We start from the raw sequence: 18,919 nt of genomic DNA on the forward strand, positions 1-18,919 counted from the left end.
CTGGAGTATCAGTATGCAAATTGCTTTATAAACAAACTTGCCAGGCAGCACGAAAGAAGCGTGTTTCTGTCTCTTCACAATGTTGAAGCACTTTTCATTCTCTTTTGGTCATAAAAGCATGAGAAGAGGGTCATAAAAGCATACCTTTTGCCAAACAGATTTTTCCAGCTCGGCAAAAAGGTGTCTGCTGGATTTGTTTGGAATGCAATAAGGCTCTTTGCCTACTTCTTGTTTTTGCCCCAAACCCCTAATAGGTTTTTTAGCCCCCCCCCCAAGCCATTTGTATAACAACAGAAAATGAGGGGAACTCACTTTCTGTTCAGTAACCCCAACATGGCAAAAATGCCCCCATGGCCCCTAAAGAGCATTTTTACCCATGGGGAGATTGGAGTTCCTGTATGTGGGTCACAATTTGCCCACCCCTGCCTCAGATTCTACAGTTTAGGTCCAACATATTTGTGGGACTGCTTTATTTTTCTGTCTGCTTCAGTCTTTTAAAAGTAAGTGAGGTTGGACTATCAATAAACTCAGCAGTGTGGTAAGAATACATGGAGAAAAGAGGTCTTAGTTGTTCATTCTAAACTTTGTAAACCTTTCTTTTTGCTATGACCTTGGATGTTTGTGACAATTTTCAAGTTCTTGCCTTGGTTCTCGCAGTTCTGCGCAGGCAGTGTGTACCTTTCTGGTTAAAGGATTTCAATTAAGTGTTTTTGTTGAATGTAGCCTTATCATAGTATGTGTGTATGAGAGTGTGTGTGTGTGTTGTAGTGTTTTGAGTACTAGGACTTTGGGAGATGAGAGTTTGGATCCTGGCTCTGCCATGAGCGCGCACTAAGGTTACCTTGGACAAGTCACACTCTCTCAGCTTCTGAGAAGGGTAATGGAAATCCTCCTCTGAAGAAATCGTGCCAAGAAAACTCAGTGACACGGTCGCCATAAGTTTAGTTTAAAGACATGTAATAACAACAAAGCCTTAAAATCCATCTTCTCATTTCTACAGAGAATGTACTCTTAAATCTGAACATGCTAATTTGATTCTGGAATGATTGACTCATGTCCCTATTTCAAAAGACAGATAGCATTGTCTGTGTGCAATGAGCTTATGGTTCAAGTATTATAGATATTGTGTTCACATACCAAATATCAATCCTGCTATTTCTCTAAAGTGGTGGTTAGATATCCATGGTGGGAATCAGTTTTCTGTTCCCATGACCCACTGGGTTTGCATGGACTGAAAAAAAACAACAACAACAAAAATAGAGAAAATTGGGAGTGGCTAGAAGTCACTTCTGGTTTTTAAAAAAATGTTTTTTAAAAAATTAAAAGAAACAGGGCCCCTCTATAACCTATTTAAAAGGTGAATTGCCTTTCCTGGATACTTCCAGAAGAGACAATTTGCTCTATTTTGGACCAGATGAAGTGCAGTCCAGGGAATCTATAGAGAATGGCTACACACACACACACCCTGTGCCTACTCCAAGAAACCTTGTGCAGTTATGTGAAAGAAATCCTTTAAACAACAACCTTTGAGTTAGAAAATGAATGAGCTTTCTCCAACCACATAGTGGTTCCTATTCTCAGCAGCAGTACACTGGCTTTATCCTGTTACCAGCATGTGCACATGTATGTTTCTCTTACAACTGAATAAGTCCTTTTTTGGGTGCTGTGGAAGATGATATTTCCTTCCCCCTTCTGTAGTGCCGAAAGCCCATCTCAAACTTATCAGACAGCCTCTGAAGCCTCTCCCCCACAGTTATTTCTACCTCCTAGTGAAAGGACAGGACCAGAGATGTGTCTGGCTAAGCCCCATAGCCAGATGTGAGATGATTACAGCCAGACTTAAGATCTCTGGAGGATCCCGAAGATATTTTATATAATGGTTTCACATCTGGCTATGGGGACACAGCCAGATGCTTCTCTGATCCTGCCTGCTCCCCACAAGGCACAGAATGGCCATGCAGGAGGACTTCACTTGCTATACGATTAGTCCAGGGGCTGGTTTATGACAGCTTAATGTAGGTCTACCTGTAAAAGTCTTAAACTGTGCTGACCTGTATAGGATTGAGGCCACTGTGTGCTACATCACACTGATAGTAATTATCATATAATGTTCACCAACAGTTCAGCTTACCACATAGTAAATTTGCTAATTGGTTGATGCTACTGCTGGTGGTGTTCTTAACTGTTGCATATCTGTTAGAACTCCTTGGTGTCATTCAAATTTTTAACGCTAACTAGAGAAACAAAATGAATGGAAACTCTAGTGATATATTGAGTTTATTCTAGTTGGGACTAAAAATTGGACTTGTAGAAACTTTTCTACAATTATGCACCCAGTTGTTGAATGTCACCTGTCACTTGATTCCTTTTCTGTCCCCTTGACTCTGTGGCATGATAGTGTGGAACAGCATTATTTTAGATCCTAGCATGGGTTAGACCATCTTAGGCTGCATCAACACTGTCTAATTAATGCAGTGACCCCACTGCTATGGAATTCGGGGATTTGTGAGATGTTTGCCTTCTCTGAGAGATAACTCTGGTCCCACATCAAACTACAAATCCCATGATTCCATATGATGGAGCCATATCAGTTAAAGTGGTGCCAAACTGCATTTTTTCTGCAGTGTGACAGCAGCCCCTGAGCAAAATCACTTTACAAGTCTTTTCTCTCCTCCCCCTTCTCATTTCTCACAGGTGAGGGAATTTGATGGTCGACACTATATTATGGAGAAGTCAATAACAGGAGATTTTGCACTAGTGAAGGCATGGAAATCTGATCGTGCTGGAAATATTATATTCAGGTACAGTATGTGTGGAGAGACAATTGCTTTTTTTAAAAAAAAAAATCCCTAGGAAATCTATGATTTTCTTGACAGTTTATATGGGAACCACTGGATGAGAAGTTAAGTAATGTTGAGCCAACATAGCTTGCCATTGTATGGCTGATACTAACTTGAAGAGTGCCGGTCCAGGGATTCTTTTTTGTTTAGGCTGGTTTGCACCTCAAGTGGAAGTCTGCTTGGTCCAGCCAATCCCTTGTGCATAAATTTTAATTTGCTTAAATTGGACAAAAACTGTAAGGGTGGTAAAAGACTTTAAAACCAATCGTAGAAAAAAGAAGCAATTGTGTACCTTAGAATATGGTTGGGCAGAATTGTTGACTGGGAGACTGCTTCCCCAGTAACCACCAAGAAATATATGCCCACCAATATTGGCATTGCTGCTGCTGCCATCATCAGAATTTGGGGACAACTGCAGCAGTGTTCTGTGGTTTGGGAGGGTGCCTCCCTGCACCATAGAGCTCTGCCCATGCATAGAGCAAGAACATCTTCTTCCCCTTTGGAAGGAAACAAATCGTTTCTCTCTCTCTCTCTCTCTCTCTCTCTCTCTCTGGCACTGCTGCCACTTCTTGGCGGTGCAGCTTGTCATCACTAGGAAATGGAGGGACCATGCAACCTGCAAAAATGGGCTGTGTTTTGTTAAACTTTCCCATGAATTCTTTGCAGCAAAGCAAAGGTCCTGTATCAAATTCAGGCATACATCTCCAGAAGCAAAGTGATGAAGAAGGGGCTCCTTTACTGTACAAAGTTCTGAGAGCTGTTACTCTTAATAGTTTGAAATGCCACCGGGCACATCACTTTCTGTGTTGGTTAGGCCAAGGAAGCAGATAACCCAAACCTTTGTTTGTGGAACAGGGAAGGGGAGGGGTTACTAGCAGGCTGCTGGTTTTGTTAGAAATTGTTTCAGAAACAGTTAGAGGGGCAGGAAAGGAGTGAGGTTATTTATTTATTTATTTTTAGACATGAAAGGAAGAAGATTCCTTCAAGTCTTCTTGAACAGTAGCCTTTCGATTTTACCAACAATATCAAATTTTGTACAGCTGCAAGAGAGAGCTCAAATGTAATTGCCTATGACAGTTGCTGGAAAACACACATCTAAAGTTTTCTGTGCTTGCTTTGTGATATGATGCAAGCACAGGTGACAGGTCAGCACTGATATGTTGATATATTAATTGGATCATCCATTTCTTTTTAGTACAGCTTGTGCTAGCAGCATGGATTTATAGTTGGCAAAACAAAACAAAACAAAAAAACCAGGAGGTGGCAGTAGAATACCAAAATCAAAGTGTACTTACTAAATTAAAGAATGAGATGCTGAGGATGGAGAGAGAAATATCCAGAAAATAGCATTAATTTATCCAATTAATATTGAGTTTTGGCCTCAGAGGTGTATACCATCCTTGGAGGCATTGTGTCAGAAAAATCCAAATTGAATATACAAAATTGGAAAAAAAATATAAATTGATAAGAAGCAACTATGAGGAGTTTGGAGAAACAAACATAGAAAAACGATTTTAAAAATAACTATGTCGATGAGAAAGGAATAGGTGTTTAGAACTATTGCAGGCCTACTCTTCGGAACACTGAGTTAAATGTTAATTAATTAATTAATTAATCAATCAATATATTAATTCATTTCTACCCCATATAGATAAAAGATTACAGGGCATCTTACAGGTAAAATCAATATTAATAAGATAAAACAGTGGCCCACCTTTGGTCCTCAAGTGTTTTGGACTTCATCTCCCCAAATTCCTGACTGTTGGTCAAGATTGCTGGGTTTTCTGGAGTTGAAGTCCAAAATACTGGAGGACTGACATTTGGGAATCACTGGGGTAATAATAATAATAATAATCCCAAAATTGCAGGGGGAACGTTCAGTACTGGAAATCCAGACCTAGAGGATCCTGAAGACTGGTTTAAGACTTCCAGAAAAAGAGAGCATGCCACTTGTCTGTATAATTGCTTCATTCTTGAATCCATTCTTTCATCTAATGTTCAGCTAAATAATGTCGTCCTGTAATGTCAGTCTTTTAGATTTAATCCTGATCTCTGGGATTGTGGAGAACAAGTCTTTGCTATTTTGTACATGACAGCACTTCAGTTGTTCGAAAAGTTCTGCCACAACCCTCCCTCAGTCTTTTCTTCTTTTGGCTGAAATTGCACAATTGCATAAAAATTGCTTGGTCTCCTTACTTCTGGCCATATTCATTATTTTCTTCTGAGGGGATTCCAATTTATCTTTTTTCCTTCTTAATTTATCACTCATGTAATATTCTTGACGAAGATGAGGAGAGAAAGCTCCTTTTAACATGGAAGGGAGGCTGTCTAGAATCTTGCCCACAACATAATGGAAGAAAAGTGGGCAGTTAATACCATTAATAAGTAAAACAGTAGATGCTCTGAGGAAGGTGAGAGAGAGCCTGCAAACAAAGACATCACATGGTTTTTATTTTCTCTTCAAGTCTTGTTATTTTTTTTTCATATTAAAGAAATTAATATTTCATTTTAATACATGCCTCCAAAAAGTATTTTATTTGGCATGTGTTTTGGGTTTTCTTGTGGAAGTCATCTGGTCCAACAAGAAATAAATTGGTACATCACACTGACTGGTTGAAGGTATTCCCTAATGGTCTGTTGCATGGACCTCCCCCCCCCCCCCCCCCCCCGCCCCCAACCTTACCTAATTCTCCAAATCCATGGGGACCTTTAGGCTACAATCCTACACTCATGTCCCTGGGAGTAAGCCTCAGTAAAGTTAATAAAAATTATTTTTTGGGGGAGAGATATATAGAGGTGCACTGTTAGGGGTTATTGTTATTGTTTATGTTCTTTTCAAACACATCACTCAAAATTACATTCCACTGCATGAGACACTTTGCAATTCATAATTTAAATACGATCTTTAAAACTATTACAGGTACAGAAAGATCTTTAAATATGTGGAACATGAACTCTGCTGATAATCTCCCATATCTTCTTTGGAAGATAATGTTTTTCCAGATATCACAAGCATATATTCTAGCAGTTTAAGTGCACACCATCTTTAATTTTCAGGCAGTTTATTCCTCCCATGTACTTTCTCTTTCTCTGATAGGAAAACTGCAAGAAATTTTAACCAGCCCATGTGCAAAGCTGCCAGAACCACTGTGGTAGAGGTAAGGAACATAACTATTTTTTCATAACTTATGGTATTTTCTTTGAATCCTTCTCATTATTGAATAAACTGAATAAATATATTGAAAGAATAAATACATAAATTTGCCTTGGATCTTGTTAAATGAGAAAGGTAGTTTGTTTGTTTGTTCATTTATTGGATTCATATTTCACCTTTCTCCCAAAATGGGATTCAAGTATAAATAGATAAATATAATACAGTAGTTTATGAATAAATAAAGAGGTTAATGTGAGAAACAATGTTACAATGGAACTGGTCTCCTTTGTGTTTGCAACATGTATCATGCGCCTCTGTTTTATCTCTTCTAATCACTTCAAGGATTGTCTCTGGTCTTTTACTTCTAAAGAAAACCATCTGTTTCTTAAATAGTGCCTTAGGTTAAATTGGGATGAGATGTTTTTCCATGTGTGAGAAAGCTGGTTGTTCTTTGCTTTCCTTTGGAAGACTTTTGGAAAAACCCTCAGGCCTTTGTGAAGAGCTCAAAGAGAGTTTATGCCTGATGTACATACATGATTGAAACTACATAGCTGATGACAGTGGGGAATTGTTGAGGTTGCCTTCACTTTGAGCAGAAATGAGATTATTACCAGCTGCTGTGACATTGACTTAAATATGAAGAATGAGTACCTGTTTCCAAAAATAACTCAGAGATGCCTTCTGCTCGCCTCAGGCCTAAGCTGTTACATTCATGCAGAGGTGCTGGTCTATTTTTCTGTCAAGGGAGTTTATCACACGGGAGGAATTTCTCTTAATTTCGAATGAAAAGAAAGGGGGGCCAGAACGCATTCATGTGAATTTGCTAGTTCAGCAAATTTACGTGAATTCGCTAGTTCAGCAAATTTACGTTAATTCGCTAGTTCAGTGAATTTACGTGAATTCGAATTGCATTCGAGCTGACTTCCCATTGTCCGAAAATAGCTTGCCATTGCCCGAAATTGCGTGTGATCACCTCTCGTGCAATAACGTGAAACCCCATGATTGTGTTCGGATTGCCATTGGATTATACTTCCAATTTCCCTTGTCTGATAAACTCCAAGGTCTCCATTATTGTTATTAGTTGCCTTTGACTTTGATTTATGGCAACCTTATGAATGAGAGACTTCCGAGTTACCCTATCCTCAGAATCCCTGTTCAGATCTTGCAGGTTCAGGCTGTGGCTTCCTTGATTGAGTGTATCTATCTGGAATAGAGTCCTTTTTTCCTACTGCTTTCTACCTTACCAAGCACTAGTGTCTTTTCTAGTCAGTTATGTCTTCTCATGATATATCCAAAGTACAACAGGCTCAGTTTAGTCATCTTAGCTTTTAGGGAGAGTTCAGGCCTGATTTGCTATAGGACCCATTTATTTCTCTTTTTAGTAGATGATAGTTTGCTGCCATTTCTTGATGCCCAAATTTGCTATCTGAAGCAGTATCCTCTTCACTCTTCCTCTTCTCTCTATACTCTGCATTTGTCCTGCCCCAAACAATTAGTTTTGGAAAACAAAGGCAAAAAGAACTCCCTGCTGCAAACATATGAAGCTTGAAATTCATTAAAATCAGCTGAAGTGGCTGTTTGTGAAGTAAGAATGCTGAATAATAGGTAGCCTGATTTTCTTAGTCAGATCTTGAAGAGCTATAGCCACTTGAAGACATGGTTTAATCAATATAAGGAAGGTGTTCAGTATTTCTATAACAATACCTTTTCCTTTACCCCTTTCTTTCTCTCCCCCTCCTTCACATTATACTTTGAAAATTGATAATTTTTCCTGCCAGACAAAGGAGAAGCTAGGATATTAATCGACTTCGACTTCACCTAGGATATTAATATTGTTGTTTTTAAAGACTTTTTAAAAATACATGCATTTTATAATAACCAGAACTGTAAGATGATTTTGAGTTGTCAAAAGGAGAAATGAGGGGATGGTGGTGGTGGGCTTAAAATTGTGTGCAGAAATGCTCGTTCATCCATAACTAATTAAGCAAATGTAATTAAAAATCCTACAGTGTATCGCTGGTTGCTTAGTAACAATACTCCTGATCTGTTATCATTCTGCTCTCACAGGTATAATGGACCTCACTACATTGTGAGACAGAAATGAATGGTTGCCATTAGTCACCTAAAAATTGGGCATTTTTTAAAATTAACACTGAAGCACTGAGAAATAGTCATGCTTATAAATACAGTTTTACACTTTGTAAAATCTCAGCTCGTGTGTTGTCCTAGTTGTAATTCAATCTTGCTCATTAAAATTCTGAAAATTATCCATTTGCCATTTAAAAAAAAGAATCGGAGACATTTTCACCCTTCCAGTGGGAGGCAGCCTTAAAAATAAGCCCCCACATGCTGCTAGACCACTTGGTGTTAGCCTGGCTGTTCACCCTCCCACTCATACCTCTGTTAGTGCAGCACAGTATGTCAACACAAAAGAGATTGTGGACTATCAATTTAGTTTAGATTTGCATTTCAGAGACTAAAATACATTGTGTTCTCACATTTGTGTTCTCAGAAGCTAAATGCATAGCTTTCCATTCTGTTCAGTAGATGGTACAACCAAACAGTCATTTCCAACAAACAAATCTTTAAAATAATGTGGCACAAAATGAAGGAAAAACATGATTATAATGCTTACAACATGTCATCAGTCTGATGATCACTTGAACATTCATCACATCATTCTGAAAAAAACTTTGCAATCTGGTCAGTGAATCTGCCTACTCTAAAGGAGCATAATACTAAATTAGGAGTAGGTGTATTTAACTTAAGCTGTTCCCACAGGGGAGAACAAATACAGCCAGCCCTCAATTTTCATGGGGGTTAGGTGTGCAGACCCCTCCTGTGAAAGTGAAAAATTTTTTAAATACTGTATAGGCCTACTGTTTTTTTCATTGGAGATAACACTTTTCTATGTATCTGTAGGTCCTTCAGCATGCTTTTTTTTTGTCCTGGAAGGGGCAAATCCACAAATAATCAAAGCTCCAGATGCTTAGCCCACAATTTTAGAGAAATGACCATAATCACCTTTTTTTCTTCTGCAGGAACATCTTTGAAAACTTCAGTTTTCAAGAATGTTCTCAAAGGAGGGAGAAATTTTGTTGTTGTCACCCCCCACACATACCATTTTCCTGCCCCTCCTGACATGAACATGTAGTATCCAGGGGGAGAATGGGAGGATAACTGAACATCATAACTACCTATGTTGCACTTGCTGTCGCATGGTAGTGCATCCTCCAGGACTTCAGAGGAACCCTGGGAGGAGGATGCCTTTAGCGTTGTGCTCTATCTATCAGTATAGCAACTAACAATCCATATTTACTCCTCCCCTACAACTTGGTGCATAATGATGGAAGCAGCAATTTTTGGTTGCCCCACTGCCCCACCCTTTCCCCAGTAGCTACACAGTTGTGTCAGTGATCAGGAAAAGGTGAGCTGGACCAAGGGGTTGGTAGTAGCAGTTCTCTTAGTCTATTGGAAGACTGGGGGAGGGAATGAAGAAAGGAATTCAAGGAGATTCTCTTTGTCAGGATTTCCTGACACTCAACACAACAATTTTTATTTTTATTTTTTGTCCCAAATATTCAAATATTCTCTTGGTAGCTACACTAAACCGTAGTTTGGTTCAGTATTCCACATTCTAACCCACTGTAGAAATTCCTAGAAAAGCTAGCTAGCATATCCACTGTTTGCATATGATGGAACTGGTAGTCCAAAATATCTGGATGGTGTCAGGTTGGAGGAGGCTGGTTTAACATTATGACAACATCTTTCCTTTTTGTTGTTGTGTGGCTTCAATTTATTTCTGACTTAAGACAATCCTAAAGTGAACTTACCATGGGATTTTCCTGATAAGATTTGTTCAAAGGGGTTTTGCCTTCCTCTGAGGCTGAGTGAGTGTGACTTCCCCAAGCTCACCCAGTAGATTTCTGTGGCTGAGCAGGGATTCGAACCTTGGTCCCCAGAGTTGTAGTCCAATATTCAAACCACTGCACCATGCACCATTGCAGGATGGCAACAAGATTTTACTTCATATCTTTGCTTTTGTTCTAGTTCAACTACAACTAGTTTTCTTGTCTGAAGTCTGACAAACTGGTTAGTGTTAACTATGGTTTCTGAAAACAAGCCAATTTTCAAATTATAGTTTGGGAAGTGGACTTCCTTGCATTAGTTTTAGTGAAGATCAACCATTGTTCAAGATTTAATGTGGTGACCTGTGTTCAATCTGGAGCAGGAGCAGTATGTTCCAGTTTTATCTTTCTGGCTGCACTGGAGGAAGAATGGAGAAGAGAGAACATAAAAGCATGTGGAAGGCTAGAGTAAACTTGTAATATTATAATGTCTTAGTGTTAGGCCTGAACTAGCACTCAGAGAGAGCACATTGACTGTTCATTCTAAATGTAGCTACTTCACTAACCCAAGCTGAAAACTCCAAGCATTGTTTTTCATAACAGATTATAAATAGAACAGTGCAAGAAGTAGATAGTTGGATAATGCCACTCCTTCTGCTTGAAAAATAGTCCCAGTCTAGAAAAACTTCATGGTTTGCCCTATAATTTACCTGTGTGTTTTAAAGATATTTAAAATTTTAATGGTAGGTATGCGTTCACAGGAGCTAAATGTAATCTATTGTCATCCTCGCTGCTGAATGGAAGATATGAAACATGAACTTTATCTGACAGACTGTGTAGTCACAGTGTTTCATATGATGCCAAAGAGCTACAATGTATTATATCCTATAAAGTTACATTAAATTCCTCAAAATACTTGGACTGAATCCTCACCAAAAGCAAGCTTCCCAGTTAGTACTGGCTTAATTGCTAAAAGGTTTGTTTAAGATGTTGACAACAAAGGTTACCAGATTTTTGTCTTTATCCATCATTATTAGGTAAAAGCTTTTAAAAGCTAGTTCTATATGCTTGGTGACCCTGACTTATGAATTCTGATTGGCAGTGGCTTTGTTCTGTATTTGTTTTGTGATTATTGAAAAGGCTATGCATAAATGACATTTGCTGAGCTAGTAGACACTGATAAACATTTTCAGTTTTATTTTTTTAAATTTTTTTTTTGCACTCTTAATTTTGTTCCCTTTTTTGAGTTTGTTTAAAGAAGAGGGCCCATAAATGTGGTAGTAGTTGTCATCTGAAAATTAGGATCTGCAACCTGTCTTGCCTTGAACACTTGAATTTGAACCTGGCTTCAGCATCCTCCAAATAGTAGTACAGGTTGAATCTCCCTCATCTGGAATTCTAAAATCTGAAATAGTGCAAAATCCAAAATTGTCCACATGGATGGCTGAGATAGTGACACCTTAGCTTTCTAATGATTCAGTGTACACAAAGCTTCTCTCATGAACAAAATTATTTAGAATATTATATACTGTATAAAATTAGTTTCATGCTATGTACATAATATACATGTAGAACATAAATGAGTTTCATGTTTAAACGAGGACCCCATCTCCAAGATATTTCGTAATGTAGAATCATTGAGTTGGAAGAGATGCCAAGGGCCATCCTTTTCAACCACTGCCATGCAGGAATATAAATTAAAAGCACTCCTGATAAATGGCCATCCAGCCTCTGTTTAATATCCTCCAAAGAAGGAGGCCCCACTACAATCTGAAGGAGTGTGTTCCACTGTTGAACAGCTCTTACCTATTGTTGAGGTCCTATTTTTTGGAGCTGTATGTGCAAATACTAAAAAAATCCAAAACCCAAAATACTTCTGGTCCCAATCATTTTGGATAAGAGAGACTCAACCTGTCATTCTTGCAGCTATTTGACCATGATGCCATGTTGATCTCCCATATTTTGCCAAGCACAAGTTTTGTTCCAATAATTTTTCCTTTTCAAAACTTTAAAAAAGTTGTTATATTAGGGTTGGGGGTGAAATAGATGGCTTGTTAGGATTTAAAAGATTAGAACAGAAGGAGGTACTGACCTTGATTTTTTCACTTTAGTTTTCTGCTGTGTACCTACTGCTGTTCTGCAAACTAAGGCAAGATGGAAAGAGGCCTGGCCATTTGCTTCTGTTAAATTGGAAATTGCACATTGGATTTTTTCACTGTGCTTCTCAAACCTATTAGGAGTTTCTGTGTGCTCCTACTATTATGTCAAAATATGTATTTGAGTCATGGTGTGTTGCTCTCCCTACCATTTCATTTTGCTTCTGTAACTTAAAATGACAGATGTCATGATGAAGAATCTGTACAGGAACATTTTAGTGGGGTTACTTTTAATTTTAAAAAATGTAAGCTGCTCTGATAGTCTTTTGGCTGAAGAGTGTGGTATAAATATTATAAATAAATAAATAAAGTCAGTGGTGAAAAGGTAGTGACTACATGAAACTGCTTCACAGAAGGACTGGGATGGGCAATGTCCTGCTGTATGGAGGCTTCATTGGGTGGCCTATTACTCTTTGGAGGCCAGACTGCCACCAAAAATTCTACAGTCACTGTTGAAATTCAGTTGCTGCTGTTGATATCCTTCCCATAATTTTTGTTGAAATTAAGCAACTACAGCTACTCTTTATAGTGTAGGGGGATGGCATAGTGCCCTCCTGTACATAGAGTCTTACAGACTGGTAGGGGAGAATGGCTCCTTTCCTTTAGGCAGGAAATGGAAGGAGAAAGAAAACCTCTTTGTTTCTGATACTGCTGAATCTTGGTGGCACTCTTGCATTGTTGGTGTCAGCAGGGTTAGTTAGGGGCAGAGCATGAAGGCTAATATTACCATCCTCTTATACAGTGCTTAATTATGAGAAGATTGACATAATGTTATACAGATCAACATAGGTGGCATAAGCATGTGATTACTTTCAGATGTTCATATTAAGGATTACAGCCAGCTCCAGAAACTTCAGCTTGTTGTGTTTTTTTTAAAAAAACCAGTTTGTCTGCTCCCGCAGAGAAGGTGCGAAAGCTTGGAGTTAAAATAAAATGTCTCCAAAGCTATACATTTTCCAAGTCTGTTGTACCTTATCTACTTCGAACACAGATTTTATCTTTCCTATTTTACATGTCTACACAGGTAGAAGAAATCGTTGATGTAGGGTCATTTGCCCCAGAAGATATTCATGTCCCTAAGATCTATGTCCATCGCCTCATCCAAGGAGAAAAGTATGAAAAAAGAATTGAGGTAAGTTTGGGAGCATTTGCAAACCTCTTCTTTATGCAATTTATCTTGATTTTGCTACGTATGAAGTGTAACAAGGAGCTATGTGGGATACTCCTGCTACATGCTTCACTTCAGCACAGCATCTTTGGATTATACACACTCCTTTGACTTCTAAAATGTCAAAGACACATTTTCAAACACAGGAACAACTAGGAGTGACCATATTACACCTATATTGAAATGACTCCACTGGCTGCCTATTCGGTTCTGGGCACAGTACAAGGTGTTGGTCATTACCTTTAAAGCCCTCCATGGCTTGGGCCCAACCTACTTAAGGGATCGCCTCCTTCCGTACAATCCGCCCTGTACCCTCAGATCCTCTGGGAGGAATTTGTTGCAGTCCACAAAGACCAGATTGACGGCAGCCTCCCAGAGGACTTTTTCTGCGATCGCTCCCAGTTTATGGAATGGCCTGCCGGACGAGATCCGTCAAATTGCCATCCTTGAGAGCTTCAAGAAAGCTGTCAAGATGGATCTCTTCCAGATCCCGGCCATGTAATGCTCCCCCCACAGTCATATACAAGCGAAGACTCTGCCCACCGTTATTTTATTATTGTAGTAGTGTTTTTAGATTTTTATTGTCTGTAATTTTAAAGGATGGAATTGTTTAATCCTTTTTTAAGGGGGGGGAATTGTATATATTGTATTTTTAAAAGGTTGTACGCCGCTTTGATTGTGGAAACAAAAAGCGGGATATAACTGAAAGTTTTATTATTATTATTTATAACATCTTTATCAATGACTTGGATGACAGAATTGAGGGCATACTTATCAAATTTGCAGATGATGCCAAATTAGGAGGAGTAGCTAATACTCCAGAGGACAGGATGAAAATTCAAAATGACCTGAATAGATTAGAAAGCTGGGCCAAAGCTAACAAAATGAAATTCAACACGGAGAAATGTAAGGTACTGCACTTAGGGCAGAAAAACAAAATGCACAGATATAGGATGGGGGACACCTGGCTGAACGAGACTACATGTGAAAGGGATCTAGGAGTCCAAGTAGACCACAAATTGTGAACATGAGTCAACAGTGTGACGCGGCAGCTAACAAGGCCAATACAATTTTAGGCTGCATCAATAAAAGTATAGTGTATTGATCAAGGGAAGTAATAGTGCCACTCTATTCTACTCTGGTCAGGCCCCACCTGGAATATTGTGTCCAGTTTTGGGCACCATAATTTAAAAAAGATGTTGAAAAACTGGAGCGTGTCCAAAGGAGGGCGACTAAAATGGTGAAGGGTATGGAAACCATGCCCTATGAGGAACGACTTAGGGAGCTGGGGATGTTTAGCCTGAAGAAGAGAAGGTTAAGAGGTGATATGATAGCCCTGTTTAAATATTTGAAGGGATGTCATATTGAGGAGGGAGCAAGCTTGTTTTCTGCTGCTCCAGAGACTAGGACCCGGAGCAATGGATGCAAGCTACAGGAAAAGAGATTCCACCTCAACTTTAGGAAGAACTTCCTGACAGTAAGGGCTGTTCGACAGTGGAACAAACTCCTTCGAAGTGTAGTAGAGTCTCCTTCCTTAGAAGTCTTTAAACAGAGGCTGGATGGCCATCTGTCAGGGATGCTTTGATTGAGATTTCCTGCATGGCAGAATGGGGTTGGACTGGATGGCCCTTGCGGTCTCTTCCAACTCTATGATTCTATGATTCTAACTCCATAACAACAACAAATTGAAACAAGCATTTCCTATTTGCATTTCCCCCCATTTACCCACCTTTTGCACCAGCATGACATCAGTTTGGGAGAAGGAAATAAACCTTGAGTTCTGTCAAAATTTCCCACTTAATGATGTTAATTTTCATTAATTATACATATTTTTGTTATTTTCTGTTCCTTTTCTTCCGCATCCTGCTTTCCTTCTCTCACTAACCACACTCCCACCCCCTTTTTGCTGTCTCATTTTTGTGTTTTATATTGTCTAGACCAAAGTTGCAGCAGGGATTAATTTTGGTCCGCTGAGTTTTGTAATCCTGCTGGGCATCTGTCTTGTCAAACAGGTGATAAAGCCTCAAGCTTTTCTATTTACTGACTGAGGATGTTAGAGAGGCAAGGAAATGGCAGTGGGGAAAAGAGACTATAAAAATAACGTATCTTAGAAGATTTGGACTGCATTTTCAAACATAAATTGCATTGGCTGCAATGCAGTTTTCCACCAGAGTGCTCAGTGAGGATTCTAGTATAAAGAAGATTTAAGTAAGAGTGCCTGGAAAAGGAAGATATGCTGTTATCATATGAGAGGAGGGATAATTGTAGTCATATATCTGGCCTGGTTGTGGCTGAAAGAACAGGCCAAAGAAAAACCTAATTCCTTTTTTAAAATGTATTAAATATCTATGTCATATCTGTTTTCTTGGTGCTTTTATTTTCAAAATGAGGAGAAGTAGCAACAGTGGCTAAGGGCAAGGTATGCGTTACATATTTATATCCAGAAAATCCTGAACCTGGACCTTTTAAAGTACTGGAGCAGTTGCAGAGAGTGGGAAAAATTACCTTGGGGGACTAACAGTTCCTTGAATTATCCAGCCAACATGGGCAGTGTAGCTGGGGATTTTGGTAGTTATAGTTCAAAGGATAATTATTTCCCTTCCCCAATACTTTGCTACTCAGCCAGTGCAAATGTAATGGTCGTAGCCTGGATCCTGTCTGATCTCCACTTCTGACTTTTAATATGTCATTCAGGAGACTTCTGTCATCCTTCTCTAGATGTGGTTTCTTGTATGTATGGAGAAAGGTGGAGGTTATTTTTTTCTCTCCTTTCCCGTTCTGTCGTGTTTTGTCAGATAAAAGCACCGCTTAGGATTAAAAAAGAACAGTGATTTAGTCAATTAAAAGATATACTGTAGCAGTGTTAGTCTGTAGAATCAGTATGTAGAGAGATCTTGTAGCACCTTTGAGACTAACTGAAAGAAAAGTTGGCAGCATTAAAGCATCTGAGGAAGTAGACTGTAGTCTGTGGAAGCTCATGCTGCCAACTTCTTTCTTTCAGTTAGTTTCAAAGGTGCTACAAGATCTCTCTACATACTTAGTTAACAACAACAAACTTTATTACAGCCATTTGGCCAGCACATGCATACTTAGTCAATTAAGAAAGGGGTTCTGTGTGGGAGGTTGAATTCTAAATAAGCTTTTAAACCATCCATTCTAAATGGAAATACTTTTATGTAAACTGCTGTCTGTGGGCTCATGCTAGCCATAATCTCAGTTGCCTTATATCCTTAGTTTTGCTTATCCGACCATTTCAGAGGCCAATTATTTTTCCATCCCAAGTCCACTCTAACCTGATAACTAGAGTCTACTAGCACTGGCCTTCTTATGAATCAGCCTATATGTATCCTTTCACTGGAAGAAAACAAATTCAGCGCATCGTTATCGGACATTTGTCAATGTATGAATAATTTTGCTTTTACACTGAGCCTAGAAGGTTCCTAATCTGCTCTGTTGCTGCTACAATTCACTGTTATGCCTCTGTTCAGTTCTAGCAAGAGATTTCCTAGGCACTGGTTTTCAAAGAATACAGCTGGAAAGAGGTCCATAAAATTATCCAAGATGTTTATAAAGTCAAAGTCAAATTTGAACCAGAAGTTTTTTTGTTAAATGTGATTGAGGAGGCAGAGGTTAGGAAGCATCTGAAACCTATCTTATATATGATCTTGACTGCGCGGATTACAATTGCAAAGTGTTGGAAAGGGGAGAAGGCACCAGAGATTAATGACTGGTTAATTAAGACTTTGGACACTGTGGAAATGGATAGGCTGACGATGCATCTAAGAGAGGAGGAGGGGAATCAAGAAGAAAGTTGGGATCCATTGTTAAATTTCTGTTCAGAGAGGTGGAAATGAAGGTATTAATGATAGAGGTACTTAATTAAGATGACTTTAAAGAGAACTAGAAGGGTACATGATGAGAGTAGAAAAAGCAAAGTAATAGGAATAAGCATATGTGTATGACTTGAAGCACAAAGCGGATGTTTGAAATTTCAGGATTAATAATTGCACATTCCCTAAATGAAGAAAAAAAGCATGATATGAAACAGTGAGATGGGGAAGCAAGGGAAGGAAAGAAATGAGGAATACAGAATGATAGCTAAAAGAATAATGACTGTTCTTTAATTAATAAGCGGAAGTGGAAGATATATATAGGGAACTGGGAGGAGATGGGGGGAGGGGGAGGGTAGCATCACAGGTTTGTAAATATGTATGAACAAATTTGCATGTAAACTATCCTGTTTTGTATTTTTAAAAAAGATTTCAATAAAAAATATTTAAAAAAAACAAAGAATAGAGCTGGTGTGTGTGTGTTAATCTGATTCCCATTTGGGAATAGATGTTTTAAAGCCAGTGTTTTCTTGAGCTAGGAAGAAGAGTGGAAATCATGTAAAGCCAAAGCAGCAGGTGACAGCACTTTCCTAGGCACCAAAGCTGTTGGGGAGTGTGATGTCCAGCCAGGACTGTTTAAATCTCCCCCTGCATTTTCTTTCATGTTGGTTCAGGCCATAGTATGGTTTAGTGTAGGAAATGTTCGTTGTATTAGTTCTGGGAGGAGCTGTAGGATCCCCTGCATTTTTCCAGGTTTGGTTTGCCCTTTCCCAGCATGCTCTGCTTTAGCTAGAGGCTTTTTAGTTTGGAGCAGTCTTTGCTGAGAGCTGGCAGAGAGCTGTCTTTTGGTGGCAAACAGGTCCAGACAGCTGGAAAGGGCATTTCTTACACGTTAGCCGAATCAGTTACCAGGAGCTAGTTAGCCGATTTAGTAACCAAGAACAAGTTAGCCAAATCAGTTACCAGGTACTATTTAGCCAAATTAGTTACCAAGAACAAGTTAGTCAGTTTAGTTATCTACATCAAGTCAAAGAATTCAGGAGCTGAAAGACCCTGCACCAGCTCCATTGAGTGAGGAGATCAAACCCAGAGAGATGACATCTGGAAGATTGCTGAAAGCCAAACTGTAAAGTATCATTTATCTAGAGCTGAGGAGGAGAAAACTCTTTATTTTTCTTCTTTAAATTAAACTTCCCCCTTTTTGAACTTTACATTCAGCATCAGAGCCTTTTTGGGTAGAAGAGTTTGATCTCACCAGGGTACTGGCGTTGCACACCCAAATTTGCCACCATCTTTAGTTGGGTGTGTCTTCACAGGGAGACTTTCTGTTTTCTTTTGCTGCCTAGGTCAAGGTACTGCTCAAGAAGAATCTGATGACACTGAGGAACAAAAAAGATCAGGCAGAAAACCTGTAGCTCAAAGGCTAGGTGTGCAGCAGTCCAGTTGTGGGAAAAGACTTAGCTCACTGCTACAGCTTGTACTTTGTTCCCAGATTTGTGTTACCATTTCTGGTTTAAAGGAATTTAGCAAACAGGTCATATGAAACACATGTACCTGGGACAGACAGTTGCTAAGCAATTAGAGTAGACAATATTAAGATTGGGGGAACTCCAAAGGGACATGGAGGAACATGAAGCCCATGAGCTGCAGGTTTCCTGTTTTCATTGCACCATAGGTCATGTTCTTTAGCTTGCTTCCTCTGATCCTAACATATTAGCTGGAGGTAGTGAGGAAAGGTAAAAAAAGAACCTTGGGCAGAAGGAGGGGGATTGTGGACCACAGGATGAGGTAGGTGGCTGGCAATGGTTTTAAGAATGGTGAACCACCAGATCATGTTGCATAGGTGAGGAACAAGCAAATAATAATAATAATAATAATAATAATAATAATAATAATAATAATAATAATAATAATAATAATAAT

At 39.0% G+C, this 18,919-nt stretch overlaps 1 protein-coding gene across 2 annotated transcripts in view; it reads left to right on the forward strand.

The window, feature by feature from the left end:
- Positions 1 to 18,919, forward strand: part of OXCT1 (3-oxoacid CoA-transferase 1) — a 77,290-nt gene that overhangs the window by 30,884 nt on the left and 27,487 nt on the right. For both annotated transcript variants that reach the window (XM_042452653.1, XM_042452652.1), the window contains exons 6-8: positions 2,695 to 2,801; positions 5,938 to 5,998; positions 13,023 to 13,130. In XM_042452653.1, coding sequence (XP_042308587.1) covers positions 2,695 to 2,801; positions 5,938 to 5,998; positions 13,023 to 13,130 — 276 coding nt within the window. The remainder of the gene's footprint in view (positions 1 to 2,694; positions 2,802 to 5,937; positions 5,999 to 13,022; positions 13,131 to 18,919) is intronic.

This window comes from Sceloporus undulatus, chromosome 2 (assembly GCF_019175285.1).
Source record: "Sceloporus undulatus isolate JIND9_A2432 ecotype Alabama chromosome 2, SceUnd_v1.1, whole genome shotgun sequence".
Lineage (NCBI taxonomy): Eukaryota > Metazoa > Chordata > Lepidosauria > Squamata > Phrynosomatidae > Sceloporus > Sceloporus undulatus.